General features: G+C 38.2%; 1 protein-coding gene across 4 annotated transcripts in view; it reads left to right on the top strand.

The window, feature by feature from the left end:
- The window catches only part of RNGTT (RNA guanylyltransferase and 5'-phosphatase), a 241884-nt gene that overhangs the window by 184046 nt on the left and 34925 nt on the right, over positions 1 to 22913 (top strand). For all 4 annotated transcript variants that reach the window (XM_040983758.1, XM_040983756.1, XM_040983757.1 and 1 more), the window contains one exon: positions 7989 to 8055. In XM_040983758.1, the coding sequence (XP_040839692.1) occupies positions 7989 to 8055 (67 nt within the window). The remainder of the gene's footprint in view (positions 1 to 7988; positions 8056 to 22913) is intronic.

Below are 22913 nucleotides of genomic sequence, written 5' to 3'. Positions count from 1 at the left end.
TAAGAGTTGCATAAAAATTAGGGTTTTCACTCCATTTTTCGTAGTTTGTGTTTAAAATATTTTCTCCTGATTTGTCAAGTATCTTTTGCCTTGTACTGTTTTTTTTTTTTAACCATGCCAGAAGTTTTTTATTGTCTTGATTTCCCACTATTTTCTTCTGTTGTCTTAAATACCAAGATTGAAGAATTCATTTTGTTTCTTTTACATGCAGGGTTTTTCCTTTCTTTTTCTTTCCCCTTCTCCTCCAGTCTCTCTTTCTCCTTTCTCTTCCTTCCCTCCTTCCCTCCCCGCCACCTCTGTATTTGATTTCCAATCCATTTGTTGTTGTTTTTCTTGTGAACTATGTGAATTTTGGATTTTAGTGTATACCTGAAGAACAGATTATTAATTTGAATGTCATATTTATTAGTCTTTTTGTTTATATTTTTGTCTAGGTGAATAGATTATTATTCCAGTCCTTGTACCTTAGAAGGTCTCTTTTTGCCACTGCTCTGAAGTGCTGCCTTTGTTATGAAATGATATCTCTGTAGGTTCATTTCTAGACTTTGTCTTACATTCCACTGAGTAGTTTGTTCTTGGCCGACACGTTTTTATTACTGCTGAAGCTTTTATAAGACTTGCCGTCTAGAGAAGCAAGTCCTCTATTTTCTTCTACTTTAGAGAACTCTTTTGTATTCTTACTCTTTTGCTTTCCCACACATACATTGAAATATATTATGACATTTAATAGATACATTCTTTCAGGATTTCTGAGATTGATTTTAATTGTGGATCTGGTTGTAGTTTTAAGAAGATTGGATTTTTTCATTTAATTTTTTTTTTTACTTTTGTAAGATATGAACATATTTAAATTATTCAAGCTTTCTTAAATTTATTTTAGTATTGTTTGATAACTTTATGAGATGAAGGCTTTCCCTTCCTTTGTAAGTTTTATTCCTATATTAAAAATGTTTTGGAGAGGGCAGGCATTGTGGCACAGTGAGTTCAGCCACTGCTTGTGAGAACACATCTCACGTCAAAGAGCTGGGATGAGTCTTACTTCAGCTTCGGACCGCATCTTTGCCCATATGTGTGTCCTGTTTTTAGCTTCCGACCCCACCTTTGCTCATGTGCATATTGGGAAGGCGGAAGGTGATATCTCATGTACTTGAATCCCTGCCACTCATGTAGAAGGCCTGGGTAGAATTCCTTGCTCTTCATTTTGACCTGGCCCGGCCTTGGCTGTTTGAGAATCTGAGGGGTGAACCAGCAGATGGGAGTGCTCTCTCTCTCCCTCTGTCTCTCAAATATAAAAATTAACTTCATATTATAATTTTATTTTGAGTTGTCTAGAACTCCATGTAAGTCATCTTGAGCTTTCTCAGGTGCATTACCGGGGTGCTGGGTAGGAAGTGGAGAAGCTGGGACTGCAACCAGCACTCACCTGGGTTGCCAGTGTTACAGAGGGCAATTAACTGGCTGTATCACAGTGCCAACCCCGCTTCATTTCATTTTCTGATGTCTTATTGGTGATACAGTGATAACATTTGTTTTTCTCTAATTGAACTATTGTCTAGGAATTAAACTTGCTCATTCTAAAAGTTTTTATTCTTTGAGGTAATTCATACACATATATACATAAAGATGAAAGGTTTTTTTTGGGGGGAAGGGGGTGGGTTCTGTCTTGCATTGGCCAGGATTCCCACAACTTTGTCGAAAAAAAATAATGCTTAATAAGTTACTCTTGCAAAAATTTTATAATTTTATTGGTTAATGCTTCCCATATATTATGTGCCATTTATAACTATTTACTTATTTTTTTAAAGATTTATTTTTATTATTTTTTTATTGGAAAGGCAGATATACAGAGAGGAGAGACAGAGAGGAAGATCTTCCGTCCGATGATTCACTCCCCAGGCAGCTGCAACGGCTGGAGCTGAGCCAATCCTAAGCCAGGAGCCTCTTCCGGGTCTCCCACACGGGTGCAGGGTCCCAAAGCTTTGGGCCGTCCTCGAATCCTTTCCTGGGCCACAGGCAGGGAGCTGGAAGGGAAGCGGGGCTGCTGGGATAGAACCGGTGCCCATATGGGATCCCGGGCATGCAAGACGAGGACGTATTTACTTATTTTTATTTATTTAATTATTTAGCTCCTTTGGATTGAAGCTTGTAAGCTTGTCCACCTTGTTTACTGAGAGCTCTTTTACAAGGCTGTTTTAATTTCTATGAATATAAATTCTACCAGTATAATAATAAGATATTCACCCTCTATTCTGCTCATTGGGTGAATTACAGCTGGGAATTATCTAGTGTGAAAGGATTTTTAGGATAAACCAAATTTGATAGTAATGTGATTGATGCATCCTTCAAAACTTTCACCAGAATTTTTCTTAGAATTTTTTTTAAATTGGTCTATGATTTACCATTGCATTTTTAAAAAGTAACATTTGAGCTTTTAGATTAAAAAAAAAATGTTTGTAACACCTTGAGTAGAATGTGCAGAGTTCTGTTTACCTTTGCTCCTTCAGCAGTGTTTGCCCTGTTGATACTGTTGTGCATTCTGTGGGTTTTGGTAAGTATTGACTCATCATTTGATGCAGATTCATTTCACTGCCCTTAAAAATGCCTCTTTGTTCTGCCCAGTCACTTTTCTCTTCCCTGAACACCTGGCAACAGTTGACCTTTCTCTGTACTACTTTGGCCTATCCCAGATAGTCATATAGTTGAGACCATACAGTAGGTAGGTAGGTAGGTAGATAGATAGATTGGTAGATTGATAGATTGATTGATAGAAAGAATTGTAAACTTCTCCCTGAATTGAATTTAGCTATACTCATACGTTTTGATATTTTATTATTTAGTTTCACATATTTTATCATTTGAGTTGAAATTTCTTTTTTGACCTATTGGTTATTTATAAGTACATCTCAGGTATAGAGATTTTCTGGTTATATTAATTTTATTGATTTCAAGCTGAATTATTGCTTTCTGAGACTGTAACATGAATAATTTCATTTGTTTGAAACTTGCTTTATTCAACAGTTTTAAAATTTATATTCTATTTGAGAATAAAAAGAATAATGCACAAGTTTTCAGTTATAGGCATTTTCTAAAATTAAGAATAAAACTGCTAACCCCACATTAAACTTTCCAAACATTTTTTTCAGGTAGAACCACATATTTGAAGTTGTGTGGTCTGCATAATTGACTTGTCTGATCACAAAGTTTGAGTTTCTAGCTACTTTAAATTATTTTAAGATATTTTGTTATGCTTAAACCAGATTCAGTAATACCTTAACTATAATTTTGTTTTGTTTAAATTGTTTTTAAACAGCTCTCCTTTCCCTGCGACCAGTGTGGTAGCCTGAGGCCTAAAGTCCTCGCCTTGTATGCACCAGGATCCCATGTGGGCACTAGTTGTTGTCCCAGCAGCCCCACTTCCCATCCAGCTCCCTGCTTGTAGCCTGGGAAAGCAGTAGAGGACAGCCTTGGGGCCCTGCACCTGTGTGGGAGCCAGGAAGAGGCTCCTGAATCCTGGCTTTGGATCTGTTGAGCTCCTGCCATTGCAGCCACTTTGGGAGTGAATCTGAGGAGGGAAAATCTTCCTCTATGTCTCTTCTCTTCTTTGTATATCTATGTGACTTTCCAGTAAAAATAAATGAATCTTAAAAAAGAATATCCTTTTATTTTTTCAATCTTGATTTGGAATAATTGTTGGCTCATATGCAACCTCCTCCCTCTTGAAAGTCTTCCACTGAGGACAGAGTATGATAATGGTCTTTAAAATGCACCTTTTCATAAAAAATATTTTGTGTGTATTCTCATAGGCCATCAGATCTTTCATATTCTTAGAACAGAATTCAAGTTTCCTTTTCAAGTCATGTTTCTGTGTCTGATAAATCACTATATAGTATGAAGAATGTATATCCACGTGTGGGGAATGTATCAGTCTATCTTTTTCAAAAAAGATATATTTATTTTTAGTGGAAAGACATGTTCAGAGAGAATGAGAGACAGGAAGATCTTCTATCAGATGATTCACTCCCCTAGTGGCCTCAGTGGGTGGAGCTATGCCTATCCAAACTATGCCAGAACTTCTTTTGGGTCTCCCACACGGGTTCAGGGCCCCAAGGCTTTGGGCCATCCTCAACTGAATTCCCAGGCCACAAGTAGGGAGTTGGATGAGAAGTGGGCCACCGGGATTAGAACTGGTGCCCATATGGGATCCTGGCACTCTCAAGGCTAGAACTTTGACCGTTAGGCTATCATGCCGGGCCCATATCAGTGTATCTTTTCAGGTATCTCTATGTTATGAATAAGCACCTTTTTAAACAGTATTCATTCTATTACCTGGGAGATTGTTTTTCTTTGAGGAACTTCTCTGGAAACAATTTTGGAGCTGATTTCCTCCTTTGATATTTCTTTAAAAATGTATTAGTAGAAATTGAAAGCAAAATGAACGTCAGTTTTGCCTAACCCTTGCTTTTTTAAAAGCTGTAATAGAGTCTTTCCTGCCACCCACATTGCCAGTGCAACAGAGCCTCTCTGTTGGTATTTTACCAAAGCATCCTTTTTGACAGCCATGCTAGAGAAGCATTTAGTTAGAATCAAGTATTGTAGAGCTTGTTCATGTTTGTGTAAAGGTTATGGTAATGTTCCCTTATTTTATGGGGGGAAAAATTACCTGACATTGAATAAGCCAGGGTTTCAGTTGAAAGTATAGCTATCAGGGCATCTATCAGTTATGAATTAATACCCTGCTCTGGGATTTTGTAATGTGTGATTGCTAGATTGCCCACGAGCACCCTGTGATTGTAAAGTGGTGCCTGTACTTGACTACAATTATGTGTACCATTTGGCAAAATAATTTTTAAGGTAAAAACATTTAAAGAAATGTTCTGTTTTAAAAATGGAACCTTGTATTCTCAGAGTATTAATTAGGTTATGCATAGCAATCTTTGAAATTATGGTACATATTAAACCCACTCCGGTAAAGATGGTGATGTATCGTAAGGATTAATAGATTCATGAACAAGAAAGAGCAGCATTTTGGAAGGTGTGAGAGTGTGTGCATGTTTGGTGCATTTAAAAAACTTCTTGTTTAAGAAGAGTGTTTATTAATAGGCAAGTTAGCAAGCAGAGCCCAGTAAATAGTATATTGGCAAGCTTTCTGTAATACATATGCATAGTCATTAGAGGCATATTGATTTTTAAATGTCATCCAGCTTTTATTTTCTTCTTTTCTAGCATCTAGTTGTATGAACTGTTCTTCTGAAGGAGGCTTATCAAGCTTTCTGTGAACTTAGTTATTTAGGAAATAAATTACCAGCACTCTGTCTAGCTAACACTGGATTTGTGGTGCAAGCAGTGTTTTATTGTAGCAGCCTACACACAGCCTGCATCTGCTTGCCCGATATGCAGCAAACCCATCGTGGCATGGGGAGTTGAAGAAAGCAGATGTTTATTTTTCACTCTTTTTAAAGATTTGTTTATTTATTTTAAGGCAGGGTGGCAGAAACAGAGATAGAGCTCTTCCACACACTAGTTCTCTCCCCAAATGTATGCAGCTACAGTTGGGCCAGGCTGAAGCCAGGAGCTAGGATCTCCATCTGGGTCTGCCATGCACGTGCCGGGGGCCCAATGATATGAGCTCTCAATTGTAGCCTCTCAGATACTTTGGCTGAAAGCTTGATCTGAGGTGCTGAACAGCTGGGACTTAGCAAATGTCTCAGGTAGAGGCTCAACTTACTGTGCCACTATGCCTGCCTCTGGAAGAAAAAAAAAATTGTATTGAACAAGGAATTGGGTAGCTATTGTCCAGTTCTGAAACCCTTGAGGCATTAAAATGTTAAATCTTTTCTGCTAAGGTTGAGATTGAACAATACGTCATCAGCTTATGTGTTTGCAATTGGTAACACCTCTTGTGGCCTTCCTTTAGTTAATCACCAATAGGAAACTGGCCTGATCTGAAAAAGCACACAGTACTGTGGTCCTCCTGAAGTCTTTGGGTAGCTTCATTGTTACATGTCTCATCTGAACCTGGGATGCCTGTGTTTGTTTGGTAACTTGCTTGTTACTTTTGTCTGAATCTGGGATTCCCATGAGGCATATTGAGTAAAGTCTAGGAGGTAAACTCAGGGTGATTCTTGAATTCTGAGTCCTGTGATCTTTAGATCTTGTGGGACCTTCTGAACCCAAGCACCACTGCTTTAATTATTGAATTAACTTTTAGTGAGTTTTAAGTTGTAACCATCAAAGTACAAATAGGGAGAACATACTAATGGAGATTAACTAGGGCCTGGTAAAGTCCTTATCTAAGGCTTTGGAAATTGGGGCTTAGTTTCACTTTGAATTCTTATTAGCTTGATAAATTTCTTATTTTTCAAATGATGGCTAAGCAATTCTCAATTTCACTGTTGAGATTTGTGGACATTTCCTGCGCTTTCTACTTTAATCTGACAAATAAATGTCATTAGTGATGTTTGTAAAATACAATGTTAAAATGCATTACAAAAAGTCATCACATTTTATTAGTTAACTTTTCACTAAGGTCATTTAATTCAGGATTGTATCCATCAGCTGTTAGAATTCTTTGTTTAAACTAAATTGATTTTATTTTTGATGGTATTTACATAGTTGGGAAGGATGTATTCCCATGTTGACTACTGATTAGTGTGGAAAGGGTCAAGGTATTGGAGAAAGTGAAACAGGCAGTTCCTTCCAAATTTTTTTCTTTCTGTATCTGGTTGGGGGTGGAGAAGAAGGGCAGAGAGCTGCTCCCAGCAACCTAACCACATCAGTACCCAGGGATGGGGGATGGCCACTGGATGTCATCTTAGAATTTGGAGCATTTTCCAAGCATACTGCTTAAGTGGTTTTGATAGTTCTGAGATGCTATTGATTTCGTTGCACCAAGGTTGAGGCAATTCTTCCAATGTCCATAGACTAACATAGTCAAGCCTAGAGTCTCCACTCACCCAGATACTTGCTGTCAAAGCTTGGGCAGAAGAGTTACCAGTTTGTTCTGCCCTCCAGCCTCTGCCATGACAGTGGATGTACCTTGCAAGTGTCAATGAGCTGGCTGTTATGTTCCCCATGTGCATCTGGCATGCTGTCCCCTGCATAGGCTTTCATTGTGGCACAGTGGTTTAGGCCATAGTCTGCCATATGAGCACTAGTTATAGCACTTGCTCCACTTCAGATCCAGCTCCCTGTTAATGCCCCAGGGAGTTGGGGAGGCATCAGAAGATGGCTCAGTTACTTTGGCCCCTGACATCCATGTAAGAGCCCTAGCTATTGTGGCCATTGCTGAGTGGAACAGTGATTGGGAGATCTCTCCCTGTGTGTGTGTGTCTCCCTCCTCTCTAATTTTGTATTTCAAATAAATAAAATAAATCTTTAAAAAACAAAAAGAAAGAAACATTTTTTAAATTAATGTAAACAGAATAGACTTTATTCTATATATATAATTGTAAGGACAGAACAATAGCTCTTTTTTTTCTTAATGTTTGTAACAATGTACTATCTATTGACTTTGTAATCACAGGCTAAATGTTCTTCTAAATTTAGATTTCAGCAAGTGAAATGTAGGAAGAACATTGCTCCACAGGAATTTAGACATGGACTGTAAACAAAGATTGTAAGATGTTGATTTACACATTCAGGGTGGTTTTTTTTTTTTTTTGGCACTCTGTGTATTAACTGTCAAATCAGAGGATGCATGATAGTTGTCTTTTTCAGTCTGGCTTATTGCAGTGAGAATAATGGTCTCTAGTTGCATCCACTTTGTTACCAAAGTCAGGATCTTATTCTTTTTAATGACTGTATGCTACCACATCCTCTTTAGTCGTCAGTTGATGGACACAGGAGTTGAAACCCATACCTGATTTTTCCTAATACGTATATTATTTTTTTATTATAGTAAGTGCCAAAGAAATCTGGATAAATATACATTCTTACACTTGAGGAAGAATGGTATTTTGTAAATAATGCTTTTTTTTTTCTTTTTTTAGGTTACTTCCTCAGAATTTTGGTCTTCTCTATGTTGGAGGCTACGAAAGACCTTTTGCACAAATCAAGGTATGTTTTCATAGCACTTTCCCTTTGTTCATTTGTTTTGAATCCACTGAAAACTTACGACTAATCCTCAACATGTAAAAATTGCGGCTCTGAAGTAATGATTCTGTTGACTTTTGCATATTTGTGCTGAAGAAATCAAGGACATGGGCCATCCTCCCCTGCTTTCCCAAGCCAAAACTGGGGAGCTGATATGAAGTAGAGCAGCAAGGACACAAACCAGTGCCCATATGGGTACCAGTGCCATAGACATGGATTAGCCAGTGACCTCACCTTCTTTTAGCTTCTTTTTTAGCTTTGCTTGAAGGTCAAAGTTATAGAAAGGAAGAAAGGAAGAAAGGAAGAAAGGGCGGGCATACAGAGGGCATTATCTTTCATCCACTGATTCACTCCCTAAATGGTTACAACACCCAGAGCTGGGCCTGTCTGAAATTGGGAGCCATGAGCTTCTTCTGGGTTTCTCGTGTGGGTGTAGGGGACCAAGGCTTTAGACCATCCTCTAAGAATGAACATTAACAGGGAGCTGGGTTGGAAGTGAAACAGATGAGACTAAAAGCCAGTGAGCTTATGGGATGCTAGCAGTGCAAGTGGAGGGTTAATTTACTATACCATAATGCTGGCCCAAGCCTGGGTGTGTGTGTGTGTGTGTGTGTGTGTGTGTGTGTGTGTGTGTGTGTGTGTGTGTGTAATCATTTTGTCAAGTTTTGAACATTGGGATTTTGAAATTTATAGAACAATATTTTAGATCTTTACACCAATTTTCTTATGTTGATGCCTTTTGCTAACATTCAAAATGATTGTTGGAAGATTTGAGATCATCCTTTTTCTTTGCTTTATAACTTCAATTCATATTTTTATAACTTCATATTCATATTTTGGGAGGGCGTCTGAAATTTTGTGAGAGTTCTCACTGTCTCTCAGTTTTCTGAGTTTTCTTTTGTTTCTAGGCTTCATTAGCTAGAATGGCAGCTTGAGGATTGTGATTTTAGCTTCTTTCTACCTGCATATATGACATTTTTAAGATTTGAGAAGGAATGATAATTCAGTGAAGACTGAACCTGAATAGGACATTAGGATATTTGGTAATGCATATGTTCAGGATCAGTATTTTTAAATGAGAAATCTTACATTTCAGTTACTGTAGCAATAGTTTCTCTTTAAATACCTCCGTTAATTGAACATACATCAAAATACTCTGAAGATTCTATTATTGCTATCCTAAATTGTGAGCCCTCTTGAACTTTTCTGGTTTCTGAAGCAGTGATAAGCATTCAGGTCTGGCCTTTCCTCCCTTCCAGTTTCTTACTATCTGTGAACTCAAGCAGGAATCTCTCCCTGGACCCCTTACTATCCCAGCTACTCAATTCAGCAGCATAGCCAGGAATTCTAACAAGTTTCAGCAGGAACATTTCTGACAGCCCAATTGTTTTCTCTCCAGTGACTTGGAAAATCCCGTTTCTGCTTACTAGAACTGAAATAACCAAAGAGAAGAGGGCCTATCTGATATGTTTACGATGGATTAGTTTTTGCATGAGTTACATGGGAGTTATATGTGATTGTGAGTTACATAGTATACATAGTATCTCAAAAGCATAGTCTCAGTGTATGCTTGATAGTAATTCTGTTACGGTTGATTACCATAACATTCCGTTTATGTGGGCCCTTCCTAACATGCACAAGGACAGAGGTCAAGCCTGTGTAAATCCTTCATGCCTAGATAATCAAGATAACTCTGTGATTTTGCTTTGATGCTGCTATGGGAAAGGTCTCTTCCTCTCGCTTAATGTGGAAAGAACTTATTTATTAATTGTAGAAGTTGTTTATAAATTCGATGACTCTCCCTAATCAAAGCCTTGCCTAATTAGAATACTTTATAAGTTAATTGGAGAAAACTAAGAAAATATAGTTTAAATGTTTGAGATCAGGCTAGAAATTAAGATTTATTTGCTACCTTGCCTTATACCTGACTTTTTGTGAGCTTGAATTTCTATTATTTATTATGTTCATTTTTCTAGTAAACTAAATGTAATGATTACATATTCTGCATCATAGATATCAGATGCAACTTTTAAAAATGGAAACTTTTGCTTTCATTACAAACATTGATTGCTGATGTTTGCAAATAAGTCAGGTTATGAAATTTTTATTTGATTACTGAGGAAAAGAAATTCCCATTTATTAACATCAAGGGACTTAATAAATTCTCCACTGTTGGTGGTTTGGCATTAGAGGCTCTCTGCTAAGAGATATTTTACAGTTGTATTTCTGAAGAAGAACTCCATTGTATAAAGAGAGGAAAGAGAACAAGAAAAATACAAATAGAATAATAAATATTTACATCAGTGATGACTGAGTTGAGAAATATAGTATAACATGCAGTGTTAATCTCTGACATTGGTCATTGTCACCATTCTTTTAGCTGAACTAACAACACATATTCTCTTCCATCATTTACCTGTTTTTTGGCTCCAGTTTCCTACCCAACTCCTAAGAAGACAATTAAGTATAGATATGAGACTTCAGCACTCTTAAACATGTTATAGCTTTTATTATTGTCAAGGGCAGTGACTTCAACTTTTAAATCTCTTAACATTTACAATTGGATCATAAGGAGGTTTCTTTCCAGATAAACTTGGTCCTTTTAAATATTTATTTTTAAAATTGAGTTATTTGAGTTGTAGAGAATTACAAAGAGAGACAGAGAGAATAAGAAAGTAGTGGGATGGGGTATCTTATATCCGCTGGTCACTCCCCAAATGGTGTCAATGGCTGAGGCCAGGCCAGGCGAAAGCCAGGAACCTGGAAGTCCATCTGTGTCTCTTAGATGGATGCAGGCATCCAGTCTTCTGCTGCTTTCCCTTGTGCATTAGCAAAGAACTGGATCAAAAGTGGAGAAGGGGGACATGAACCATAGTCCAGCAGCTTGACTTGCTATGCCACAACACTGTCACTAAAGGTCTTTTTAGATACAAGTTTGATTTAAGTCAGTGACTCTATATTCAGATCATTAACCAATACCAGCATCCTAGGAGAACTGTGACTCCTCTGCCTAGAAAAGTTTGCAAACTGGGCCCAGCACAATGGCCCAATGGCCAAAGTCTCACTTTGCAATTGCTGGGATCCCATATGCATGCTGGTTTATGCCCCAGCTGATCCACTTCCCTTCCAGCTCCCTTCTTGTGGCCTGGGAAAGCAGTAGAGGACGACCCAATCCCTTGAGAACCCTGCACCTGCGTGACAGACCCAGAACAAGCTCCTGGGTTCTGGCTTCAGGTCAGCTCAGCTCTGGCTGTTGTGACCGTTTGGGAGTGAACCGGTGGACAGATTATCTTTTTCTCTGTCTCTCCTTCTCTGTAAATCTGCCTTTCCAATAGAAATCATTAAATCCTTAAAAAATTTTGCAAACCCACAGACTTTTCTACTGAAGTGCATGTGAGGATCCCAAATTACAAACCCTAAAAAAATGAACATTTTGCGAAGTTTTATTAACTGAAAAAGGAAATTGAATATATAAAAATCTTTTTTAGGAGAAAATTTGTCATTTTAAGAACTTGGTTTTAAATATTAATGATTGTTTTACCCTAAAATATAATAATGAAAATACTGATCATTTTATAGTGAATTATAATAAGATGTAAGGAAGGAATTGTTTCACATATTCACAGTTAATATTTAATGTGGCTAGTGAAATGAATTTCTTTTTTTAAAAAAAATATGTATATCTTTTATTAATTACATTGCATTATTTGACACAGTTTCATAGGCTCTGGGGGGATCCCCCAACCTCTCCCCATACCCTCCCCCCATGGTGGATTCCTCCACCTTGTTGCTGTATTACATTTCAAATTCAGTCAAGATTCTTTCATTGCAAGAGAATACCAAGCATAGAGTCCAGCATCTTATTGTCCAGGTAAATTCAACAGTTTCTTGGGGAGACCATCTCTGGTCTGAAGGCAGAGCTGGCAGAATATCATTCTGATCAATTTAAAGCCACAACATAACATCAATGACAATTTACAACATTATGGAATTAATTGACATGATATTGAGTAACTAGTATGTTAAAAAAAATGCAGGTTCTTAACCACATCCTAGGACTACTTCATTGACATTTCGATTTTAGTTTATACACAGAACCGGCTGCTATACACCTTAAAATGGCTATAGGGTACTATTCAGCTGTCTCATGTCTATTTTCATTTTAGTATTTAGCAGTTTATAGTGTTGAAGCATAATTTTGCTGAACTTGGCAGATTTTAGGATAGTCTAAACTGGGTTATAACTCTAACGAGGCATATGTCAACAATTGAGGTGCAGAACAGTTTTAGGAGGGGTGTGCAGAGAAATCTTCAGTACCTTAGTGAGTAGTAATTAGTATTTGTGTCCTACCTAGCAAGGTATGTGTGAGTCCATGCTGACCTTTTCCTTCTGGTTCTAAGCTTTCCTTGTTGTTCTCTGCCTGTCTATTCTAATTTGTGTGTGTGTGTGTGTGTGTGTGTGTGTGTGTGTGTGTGTGTGTGTGTGTATGTATTGGGTGGGGGGTACTCTGGAGCAACCCTGATGGTCATTGCAAGAGAGGGTGAAGATCCAAAGTTGGAACTAAGTAAGGACCAGAGAAAGCTCCTCTCCCTAGTCCCGAAGGAAATTTACTGTTCTGATTCCTGGCTGTTGTTCCGATGACCTTGGATCCTGCAAGGAAGGATTTGGGCTTCTTTCATGCCGTGTGGTAGATCCAAAAGGGGGTGGATGACCTCAGAGTTCTCGGGCTCCGAAGGCACTCCAGTTCCCTGTGGTGGTCTCTTTGGCAGTTGGGATGTAGTCCTTGGTGCCCGTACTAATAGTACTTGGTGAGGATCTGGGAGTCTCCAGGGTTGGGCAACCCCCTCCTGTCCTCCTGCTCCACTCTGCAGTCTCCCCCTGCTCTGTGCATATGACCTCCTGTTAAGAGGTTGTTAGGATCGCCCGATTCCCCCTGTATGTCTTTGTAGTTTACTCTTGTCTAATGCTGATTTGAATCTGTTGTCTATAAGTTACCTGTTATGTTCCTGATAGGCTATACTTCACGTCTTCCTCATACATTCTAAGGAGTTGGGAGATTTTTCTGCTCTCCCGCCCCAGTGAAATGGATTTCAATCTAAGATTCACTTCTTTTAACTATGTAGAGATTAGAATTTTAAATATTTTGGGCTCTGTGCAATCTGAGATTTTGTTGAGTAAGAGATATGGTTTACTACCCTTCATATGTAGGCTTTGAAATTAAAAAGGAAATTTTGGTTAAAATAAAATTTTAATTTATTCCTGTTTATCTACATTGAAGCTGTCAGATATTTTTAAAAAGTCCCCTATGGGGTTGCAGTAGTTAGATATATCTTTGCATAATATTCTTATCTGAGTTATACAAGCATATGTGGATATATTTTATTATTCAAACCTTATTTTTATAGATATAAGTAATAGCCTTCCTTTTATGTCTGTTATTCTGTGTTGTTTTGTAGCCTAGTAAAAATCTTAATACCAAGTCTCATGGGTTTATAATCCTAGGGGCTCCATGTAACAGCCAGAATCTAAAACTGAGAAGGACTGAAGCATGTCAGCATCCCTTTTAATTAACCAAAGGGTTGTTACGGGAAGACTCAAGGCCACAGGGCTGTCCGTCCATGCACAGCGTGGTGCTGGTTGCCTCTTCATTTCTGACAGCCCGACAAGTGTGAGAGGCTGTGAAGCTGACTCAGGCTCACGTTTCCACTCTCACACTGCAGAGAGGCTGTAAACTGGCTGCTGCATTTTAAAAGATGAAGTCAATGTAGCAACCATATGTGAAAAGTAAGCACTTACACTGTTTGGGATAGCTTTTCTGAGGTGGCATTTTGTAGTTGGTATGGCTGGGTTATTTGGTGTCTTGGAGACTTGTCCCCTTGCTGCTGAGTGCCTGGTACCATCAGTCACAGTCACACAGTGTGAGCTTTCTGAGCTGAAATTCTAAGATATCTGTTGATGGCCAAAGAAACTAAAGATTGTTATTTGTATTTGTGTGCTTATATAATAGATGGAAAGAAATATTTATCTCATTTGTTAAGTCACTTGGAAAAATCCATGAAGCCATTTCCTCATTTTCTTAATTACCAAAAAAGTAGAGGAACATGCTCTTAGCCTATACCTGAGATACCATTATGATGCCTGCATCACTCAGCGGAGTGCCTGGGTCTCACTTCTGGCTTCAGCTCTGGATTCCTGCTTCCTGCTGTCACTGTCGCTCAGAGGAGATGGTGAGGACTAATGGTTGGATTCATGATACCCCTATGGGAGAGCCGGAATGAGGTCCTGGTCTTAGCTCTGATCCAACCTTGGCCGTTGAGGAGTACACCAGCAGATGGTGCGTGTGTTCTTTCTTTTCTCTCTCACAAATAAAAAGGTGTAGAATATTTTTCCATTAAGATGTTTGAGTTCTATTTGTTCTTTTAAAAATTGTTTTGAGACAGATAACAAGTCAGTTTTAATTTTTAGGACAATTAAATATAAAGGGTTTTTTTTTTGACATTTCTATTATGAGAAACTGAAGTATGGTAGGAAAACTGGTGATAATGATTTGGTCTGTTTACTGACTGACAATGTTTTAGGAAATATTTAACCTAGCATATCAGTGCTAGTCATACTAAACAAAACTATTTAACATCAATATTTTAAATCTCTAAGCTATCTGGAGAATATGGATGTAGTTCCTAGAAATTAGTGGTTACAGTTCAGCAACTTGCAAATTTTTTTACCACTGTCCTAGTCTGGGTTTTTTTTTTTTTTTTTTTGGTAGCTGTAACAAAAATCTTTGAGTCTGGATAATTTATAAGATAGTGAAAGTCTTATTCAGCTCACAGTTTTGGATGCTGAAGGTGTACTATCAGGCAGTCCCATGTGTTGAGTCTCTGGTGAGGGCCTTATGTCAGGTGGCATTACAGTGATGGGCACACATGCACAATGGGCCACAGGGTGAGGCCGACTCCTGGAGAGATTCACAGGCCAGTCTTTCTGCAGCATCCTTCCCTTGCAGGAACTAACTAGATCCCGGGAGAACTGTATGTCCCGATGGCAGTGTTCACACTCACCCTGCTCCATCTGTTAGGTTCACCTGTTAGAGGTTGCAGCACAGACAAAGTGAGGCCCAGGCTTGCAGCACATAAACCTTCGGGGAAAACTCTCCACCTGTATTCAACCCAAAACTTAAATGTTAGAAATACATTTCTATCAGGATACAATTCACACACACATATGTATATTTCTTTACATGCATGCAACATAAATTGAAGTTCCAAAACTGGTGTGATGCCATTTTGTTTCTTTTCTGTTGATTTGGGTTTTAAATGCTGATCTCAAACTACTAAATTAATTTCCCTCTGGAAAATGGATCATAATTCACAGCTTGGCAAACATTTCTTCAGAGTAGAGACTTAATCAGATGATATGGTTATAAACTTCTGGCATAAGAATGCTTCATTGGAGTGATCCATAGGATAGTGAGGAGGCTCACCTTTGCTCCTGAGTTGATGGTAGCTCTCAGTGTGGCTGTGAAGAGGAAGGAAAAGATAGCTCCTTGGGAGAGAACAGAGAAAAGTATGGGAAGACATAAATGAGAATCACTTGAAGATGTGTTTTGGAGCCAAATAAAGCTATTCTATGTATCAAAAATTATTATTCTCTATAAGGGGAGGGAGTGATCCCTGGCTGTTCTGTCTTTCATGTGATTTCCTCAATATAGAAATTACTCTCACTTCTTTTTAAACTGTTTCCATCTACTTAAGAGAGAGAGAAAGAGGAATCTTCTACCTGTCCTTTTACTATAGCTAGTACGCAGGGGTCTGGAACTTCATCTTAGCCTCCCATATGAACCGCAGGGACCCCAGTACTTGTGCCATCACCTACTGTTGCTGCTTCTTTGGGTATGACTTAACACCAAGCTGGACTGAAGATGCAGGAGCCTGGACTTGAGCCAAGCCTTCCGATATGAGATGCGGGTGTCCTAAGTGGCTTGTTAATTGTACCACGACATAAGCACTTGTTTATTTGATTTTTTGTGGGGGGGTACCAAAATAAGTTTATCCCCCTCCATTTTCCATGAACTTAAAAAAAAGATTTATTAATTTTTTATTAGAAAGATTAACAGAGAGAAGATGAGATAGAGAGAAAAACCTTCTGTTCACTCTTTTGATCTCCAAATGGCTGCAATGGCCAGAGCTCAACAATGCAGAAGCCAGGAGCTTCTCTGGGTTTCCCATGTAGGTACAAGATGCTTGGGACCATCAGTCTTTGTACCATGGCCATTCTGCACTGCTTTCCCAGTCCACAAGCAGGGAGCTAGATGGGCATTGGAGCAGCTGGGACACAAACTGGTGTGTCCATATGGGACGTCAGTACTTTAAGGTGGAAGATTAGACTTTTGGGCCATGCTACCAGCCCACTCATTAACTTTTTGAAGTATGTATGTCTGTGTGTAACACTTTAAAAATTGCCTGAAACATATGTGAACAAAGTTAAAATGTTAGGTTATTTAACCACCCAGAATTTCTCTGTAGATTACTATATTTTAATATCATATTAGATTTCTATTTTTGTCAGTAAAACTAGTTGTTTAGTGGGAAATTTGCCTCAGTTATATGGAAAGTGGAGGAGTGGCTACAGTATTGAGAAGGGAATATATATATTAAAAGAATGTTTAAAAATTACTGTATATTAGGGATAAATTAAATATAAAGTTTTGCCACAAAATGGGCCCGGCGACATGGTCTAGCGGCTAAAGTTTTGCCACAAAATGCTATAGCCATATTGATATATATTAGAAATAATATGTTTCAGTATTTAATAACTTTCTAATATGAAAAAGCCAAATGGAATAATGCATTTGTTATAGGAGGGAATAGAAATAGCTTTAGTTATGGAAACATGTCACTGAGCCTTCCTGAATTTAAATGTTAAAATATCTACACTTTACATATTGGTTTTTCAGAATTCAGGCAGTGCCTGACACATAATGTTGAACAGATGTTGGCTATAAATATATATTTTATTTGATAGCCAAAGTAACTTTAGAAGTTAGAAGTGTAGTTGTTCATACTTTTGGCTTAAATGGTTATTTTAATTGCCCAACGAGTTCTGCTTCTACAATAGATCAGAATTATGCAGTGTATGTTATAGTAATTAAAACTATAGCTGGATTAAGAGTCAAGTCCAAAGAATGTGTTTATAATTCAAAGATAAAAAAATACAGAGTCATTGTGTTTTGTTTATGTAAGGAGTTAGGAGTCTAGAGAACTAGAAGCTACAATTTCACCTCTGCTCCTTACTTAATCATTCTTGAGTGCTTACATTTGTTTACTTGTTTAATAGCAAGAGCTCAGAGTTCCTGTTAGGGGAATACTCGAAAATCTCTGAGATGCCAAAGAATTTCTAATTGTAGTGTCTTTTGATATAGTTATAAATTACTTTTCTTTCTTTTCCCAGAATGCTCCAGTTTGAAGCATTTTTCTCCTAATCTTGGCTTTTCAAAGGGGCAGCCCTACTCATTTTTTCTGTAAATAATAAATCTGTATTAAATGTACCAATTTTTACTTTTGTCGCTTCTGAATATCTACAAGAGTTGGCCAAAAGTATTACATAGTTACTGATTTGAAGCAGTCTCTATAGATTTTTATTTTATTTAGGAACAGGAAGATAGGCCATCAGGAATATAAACAAATCACCTGTGTATTTTGAGTGCTCTCGTTAGCTCAGAAGAATAAAATTAATATCTCATTTGCAAGAATTTTTTTTGAGCAGATATAGCAGTTAGGCTAGATGTTGTGAGAATAGTTTCTCATTTCTAGCTTAAAACTTGAGTGTGCCTTGTGAACATAGCTGGCACCGAGACATTGGGTGTTTTTCAAGATCAGTGAATCTTAGAGGCATTTTGATGACTCAGGGCTGATTTTAGCTGCGAAAGGATTATAGCATAGTTGAAGGGGAAGGAACAGATGTTTGTTAAGTTTCAGTATGAGTAGGTTGGTTACATAGCACAAGGGTAATTGCAAGATGTAAAAGGCAGTGACTGTAAGAATAATCAAGGAGATGTTCCCCAGGATAGTTATGGTGTAGCAAAAAGATGAATGAAGTAAAGTAATATGCACACTATATAGGCCATTCTGTGTCACTAAGTGGCAATGTCTGGGATGGAGCCACAGAAGGAGAAAGGTGTAAATTGTATTCACAAAGGGCTGTTACTGTTGGACATAAATTATTCATGCCATTGTATCCAGTTCTTTTCAGAGGCATGTTTTTTCATAATAAATAAAACCTTAGGTAAAGTTTAATGCTGGTTTTCAAAAGCTTTTATTAGCTTGAATTATTTAATAAAGAAATGAAATCATGAAAAAGTATACTTTGTGAGAACAAAGTAATGACAATTCTGTTGTTTTGAGTTCTTTTCATTCTTGGTAGAGTACCAGTCCCCCTTACTAGCCCTACTGATCTCTGTGGGCCAGAACACTTAACAGCTCCCCCTTCTGAACACCTTCAGATAGATCTGTGTTGTATTTCTCCTCAACACCTTACACTCCTCAACATTCTCTATTTGAAGTGTCTTGACACTTTATTCATAAATTCATAAATGACATAAATTCACACACATATATATATATATATATATGGCTTTTAGAAATGTTGCTAAATTTCTGCTGCATTATTTGCTTACCTTTAAGTTGAAGCCAGTAATGACTTCTTATTACCCATTGTGGCAAGTGTAAAGTTCCAGATGCTCATGGGAAAGCTATCAACCTTTCCCATTCAGTGTGATGCTGGCATTCGGTTTTTCAAAGATTGCTTTGATTATGTTGAATGTTCTTTCTGTGCCTATCTTGCTTAGAGTTTTTAATATGAAAAGGTGTTGGATTTTATCAAATGTTTTCTTTGTGTCTATTGAGACTATCATATGATATTTGTTCTTTAGTTTCTTGATGTGATATATCACATTTATGGATTTGTGTATGTTATACCATCCCTGCATGGCAGGAATCGATCCCACCTGGCCTGGTTAAGTGATCTGTCTGATATATTCTTTTGGCTAGTATTTTGTTGAAGATTTTAGGATCTATATTCAGGGATATCAGTCTATAGGTTTCTTTCTCTGCTGTGTCTTTGGTTTTGGTATTAAGGTGATTTTGTCTCATAAAAAGTATGGAAGAATTGCTTCGTTTTGTATTGTTTTGAATATTCTGAAGAATTGGGATCAGTTCTACTTGGAATTCTTTGTAGAATTCAGCAATAAAGCTGTCTGGGCCTGGGCTTTTCTTTGTTGGGAGGGATGGATTTATTTATTTATTTACTCTATCTATCTTTAAAGATCTATTTATTTTTATTGGAAAATCAGATTCACAGAGAGGAGGAGAGACAGAGAGAAAGATCCTCCATTTGCTGGCTCACTACCCAAGTAGCCACAATGTCCAGAGCCAAGGTGATCCAAAGCCAGGAGCTTTGTCCAGGTCTCCCATGCAGGCGTAGGTTCCCAAAGCTTCGGGCTCTGTTCCACTGCTTTCCCAGGCCACAGGCAGGGAACTGGTTGTGAGGTGGAGCAGCCGGAATGTAAACCAGCACCCATATGGAGTTCTGGCACATGTAAGGCAAGGACTTAAGCCAATAGGCTACCGTTCTGGGCCTGTTGTGAGGGATTTAATTACTGATTCAATTTCTGTCTTGGTTATAGATTTATTTAGATTTTCTGTTACCTCATGACTCAGTTTTGATAGGTGATATGTGTCTAGGAATCTATTCATTTCTTGAAAGTCTTCTGATTTGTTGGCATATAGTTTCTTGTAGTACTTTCTGATTATTCCTTGTATGGTTGTGGTATCTGTTGTTATGCTCCCATATTTTTCTTTGATACTATTAATTCTTGTCTTCTCTCCCCCCACCCTTTTTTTTGGAAACACTTGGACCAGTGGGGTGTCTACTCTGTTTATTTTCTCGAAGTACCAAATCTTTATTTTATTGATTTTGCATATTGTTTTTCTGGTCTCTATTTGGTTTATTTCTACTCTTATTTTGATTCTTTCTTTTTTTTTTTCTTTTGACCTTGAGATTGTTTTGCTGTTTTTATTATTATTACTATTTTCTAGCTCTTTCAGGTATATGCTTAGTTCACTTACCTGGTGTCTTTCCCGTTTCATAATATAGGCACTAATTATGATAAATTTGCCTCGTAACACGGCCTTGGTGATGTCCCACAGGTTTTTGTGAGTTGTGTTTGAATCTTCATTGGCTTCAAGGAATTTTTAAATTTCTTCTTTGATTTCTTCTCTAATTTATTGTACATTCAGTAGCAAGTTGTTCAGGTTGCAAGAACTTACAAATTTTCTGGGATATTTCCATTTACTGGTCTCTAGTTTCACTCTGAGGTTGTCTGAGAAGGTGCATGGATGATTTCGATTTTTTTGAAATTTCTGAGGCTTGTTTCCTGACCTAGAATATGATAGATCCCAGAAAAGGTTCCATGTACAGCTGAAAAAAAGTAAATTCAGTGTCTGTTTGATGAAAGGCTCTATAAATATCAATTAAATTCATTTGTTCTGTTGTCTATGTTAGGTCTCTTGCTTCCTTACTGAGTTTCTGTCTCATCCAATCTTGTCTATTGATGTTAATGGGGCGTTTGGTCCCCCACTATTATTGCATTGGCATCTGTATCTCTCTTTATGTCCATCAATAATTATTCCATGTAGCAGGGTACCCTTGTATTAGGTATGTATGCATTTATTATTGTGATTTTTTTGATGAATTGTTCTCTTATCATTATGTAGTGTCCCTCCTCATCTCTCTTAACGTTTTTGTAATGAAGTTTGTGTTGTCTGATATTAGAATGGCTACACTGGCCTTTTTTCCTTCCCATTGGCATGAAATGTTCCTCTCCATCCTTTCACTTTTCAGCTTCCATGTATCTTTGTTGATTAGATATGTCTCTTGTAGGCAACAGATAGATGGATCCCACTTTTTTGATCCATTCTGCTAATCTGTTGTCTTTTGATTGATGAACTTAAGCTATTTGTGTTCCAAGTTAAAATTAATAGGTTGTGGTTTGGTCCTTTCATTTTTGTGTTGGGAATCTCTATTTAACTTTGGCTTGCTTTGCAGGCTTTAATGGGAAGATCTTCCCCACTGCCATTGTTAAGGAGGGCAAGCTACCTTTATTTCTGTCTTTAGCAAATTTTTGAGTAGCATTTCTAGGACTGGCTTGGTGTTGGCAAAGTATTCTAGCTGTCTTCTTTACTGTGGAAATATTTCATTTTCAAACACAAATGAGAGCTTTGCTGGGTGTTGTTTATTCAGGGTCAACACTCACCTCTGCGGCGACTGCTTAAAATGTTCAGTTTGCTGGTTTCCCGGTTATACTGGGATTGCTTGAACAAACCACCAGGCAGTTCCTACTGTGGATGTGTGCACACCTCTGCAGGTCTCCACTCCCCTGTGTTATTTTCCTCCAGTTATTCCCGTCGTTGGTGGCTGAGTGACCTGGGCTGTCACTGCTGCTCACACCAGTATTCATACATCTGCTCTAAATCCAGATTCTGCCACCAGGGATCCAGCACATCTCCCTTTTGGGTGGTTCTAGTATCTCTTAGGGGATCTAGGGCACAAATCCTCCAGGCTTCCACACCAGTGTCTCCCTTCACTAGTGTTTTGCCCTGTGGGTTTTTGCCTGCCACTATTTCCTGAAGGAGGCTCCCATTGGGAGTCTGCCTGTGCCTGTTCCCTTTATGCTGGTTCCAAATTCACTAGGCTTTTGCTAGGATTTGGTGCTTTCCCATAGCTTGCCTGTGTTCACCTTTCTCTTGGATTGCTGGCTGCAACTTTGGACATTTTTGGTAATTTCTTCTTGTCTGTGTGGGTCCAGCTTTCCTCCGGTGGCCACAGGGGGAGCTTCATTCTCCCCACCCAAGTGACTTTTCTTCTTCAGCTCTTTATTCCACCTATTTTTTTTTCTCCCAGTTCTCTCTGCACTGTTAGCTCTACCTGCCATCATCTTGTCCCCTCAGCTTAGATTGGTTTTTGAAAGATAATTTTTCAACTTAGAGTGACTGATACACACACATGCTCACACACACGATCTTCCATTTATTGATTCATTCCCTGAATAGTCACAACATTCAGAACTGGCCCTGGCTTAATCCAGGATCTTGAGAGTAACATCTGTGTTTTTCATGTGGGTGGCAGAAGCCCCGGTGGTTGGACTATCTTGTACTGTTTTCTCAGGTGCATTAGCAGGGAGCTAGATCGGAAGCAGAACTACCAGGAGTTGAGCCAATTCCCTGATATCAAATGTAGGTATCCCAAATGGCAGCTTAACCTCTGTATCAAAACTCTGCCTGGGAATTGTTTCTGTGGTTGCTGATTTCCTGTCATATCATTTCTCATGGCTACATTCTGACAGTTCCTATCTTGCTGCCTATGATTTTTATGTTTCTGCCAATAACTTAAGGAGTTGGCAAAGTTTCTAGGGAAACTAAAATTGTTAAATCTATAACCTTCATTTGTACCTAATTATCTATTCCAAATATCGGCCTGAGAACTTGAAGCTGTCTCTCTGCCCTTCCCTAGACATGTATATCATTACACCGACATTCACCTCCTCCCCTCTTTTTAGTTCTGTTTTCTTTAAACCAGTTTGAATGTGATACTCCTGCCGAGAAGCCAGATAGCAACGGTGGTTATGCTCTGAGTGTTTTCTTTCATTTGCCATATTTTCTTTTCTGCAATGAGACTGCTGCCTTTACTCAAAAAATCCCCCTTTCTTCTGTGGCAACAGGTTGACGTCTCTGTCACTGCCACTCACAGTCGTCCCAAGCAGTGTAAAA

This window comes from Ochotona curzoniae, unplaced genomic scaffold (genome assembly GCF_017591425.1).
Source record: "Ochotona curzoniae isolate NIBS_2020 unplaced genomic scaffold, NIBS_Ocur_1.0 contig_3819, whole genome shotgun sequence".
NCBI classification, from domain to species: domain Eukaryota; kingdom Metazoa; phylum Chordata; class Mammalia; order Lagomorpha; family Ochotonidae; genus Ochotona; species Ochotona curzoniae.
Note: the sequence above shows the minus strand (reverse complement) of the source record. Positions and strands in the feature narration are given on the sequence as shown.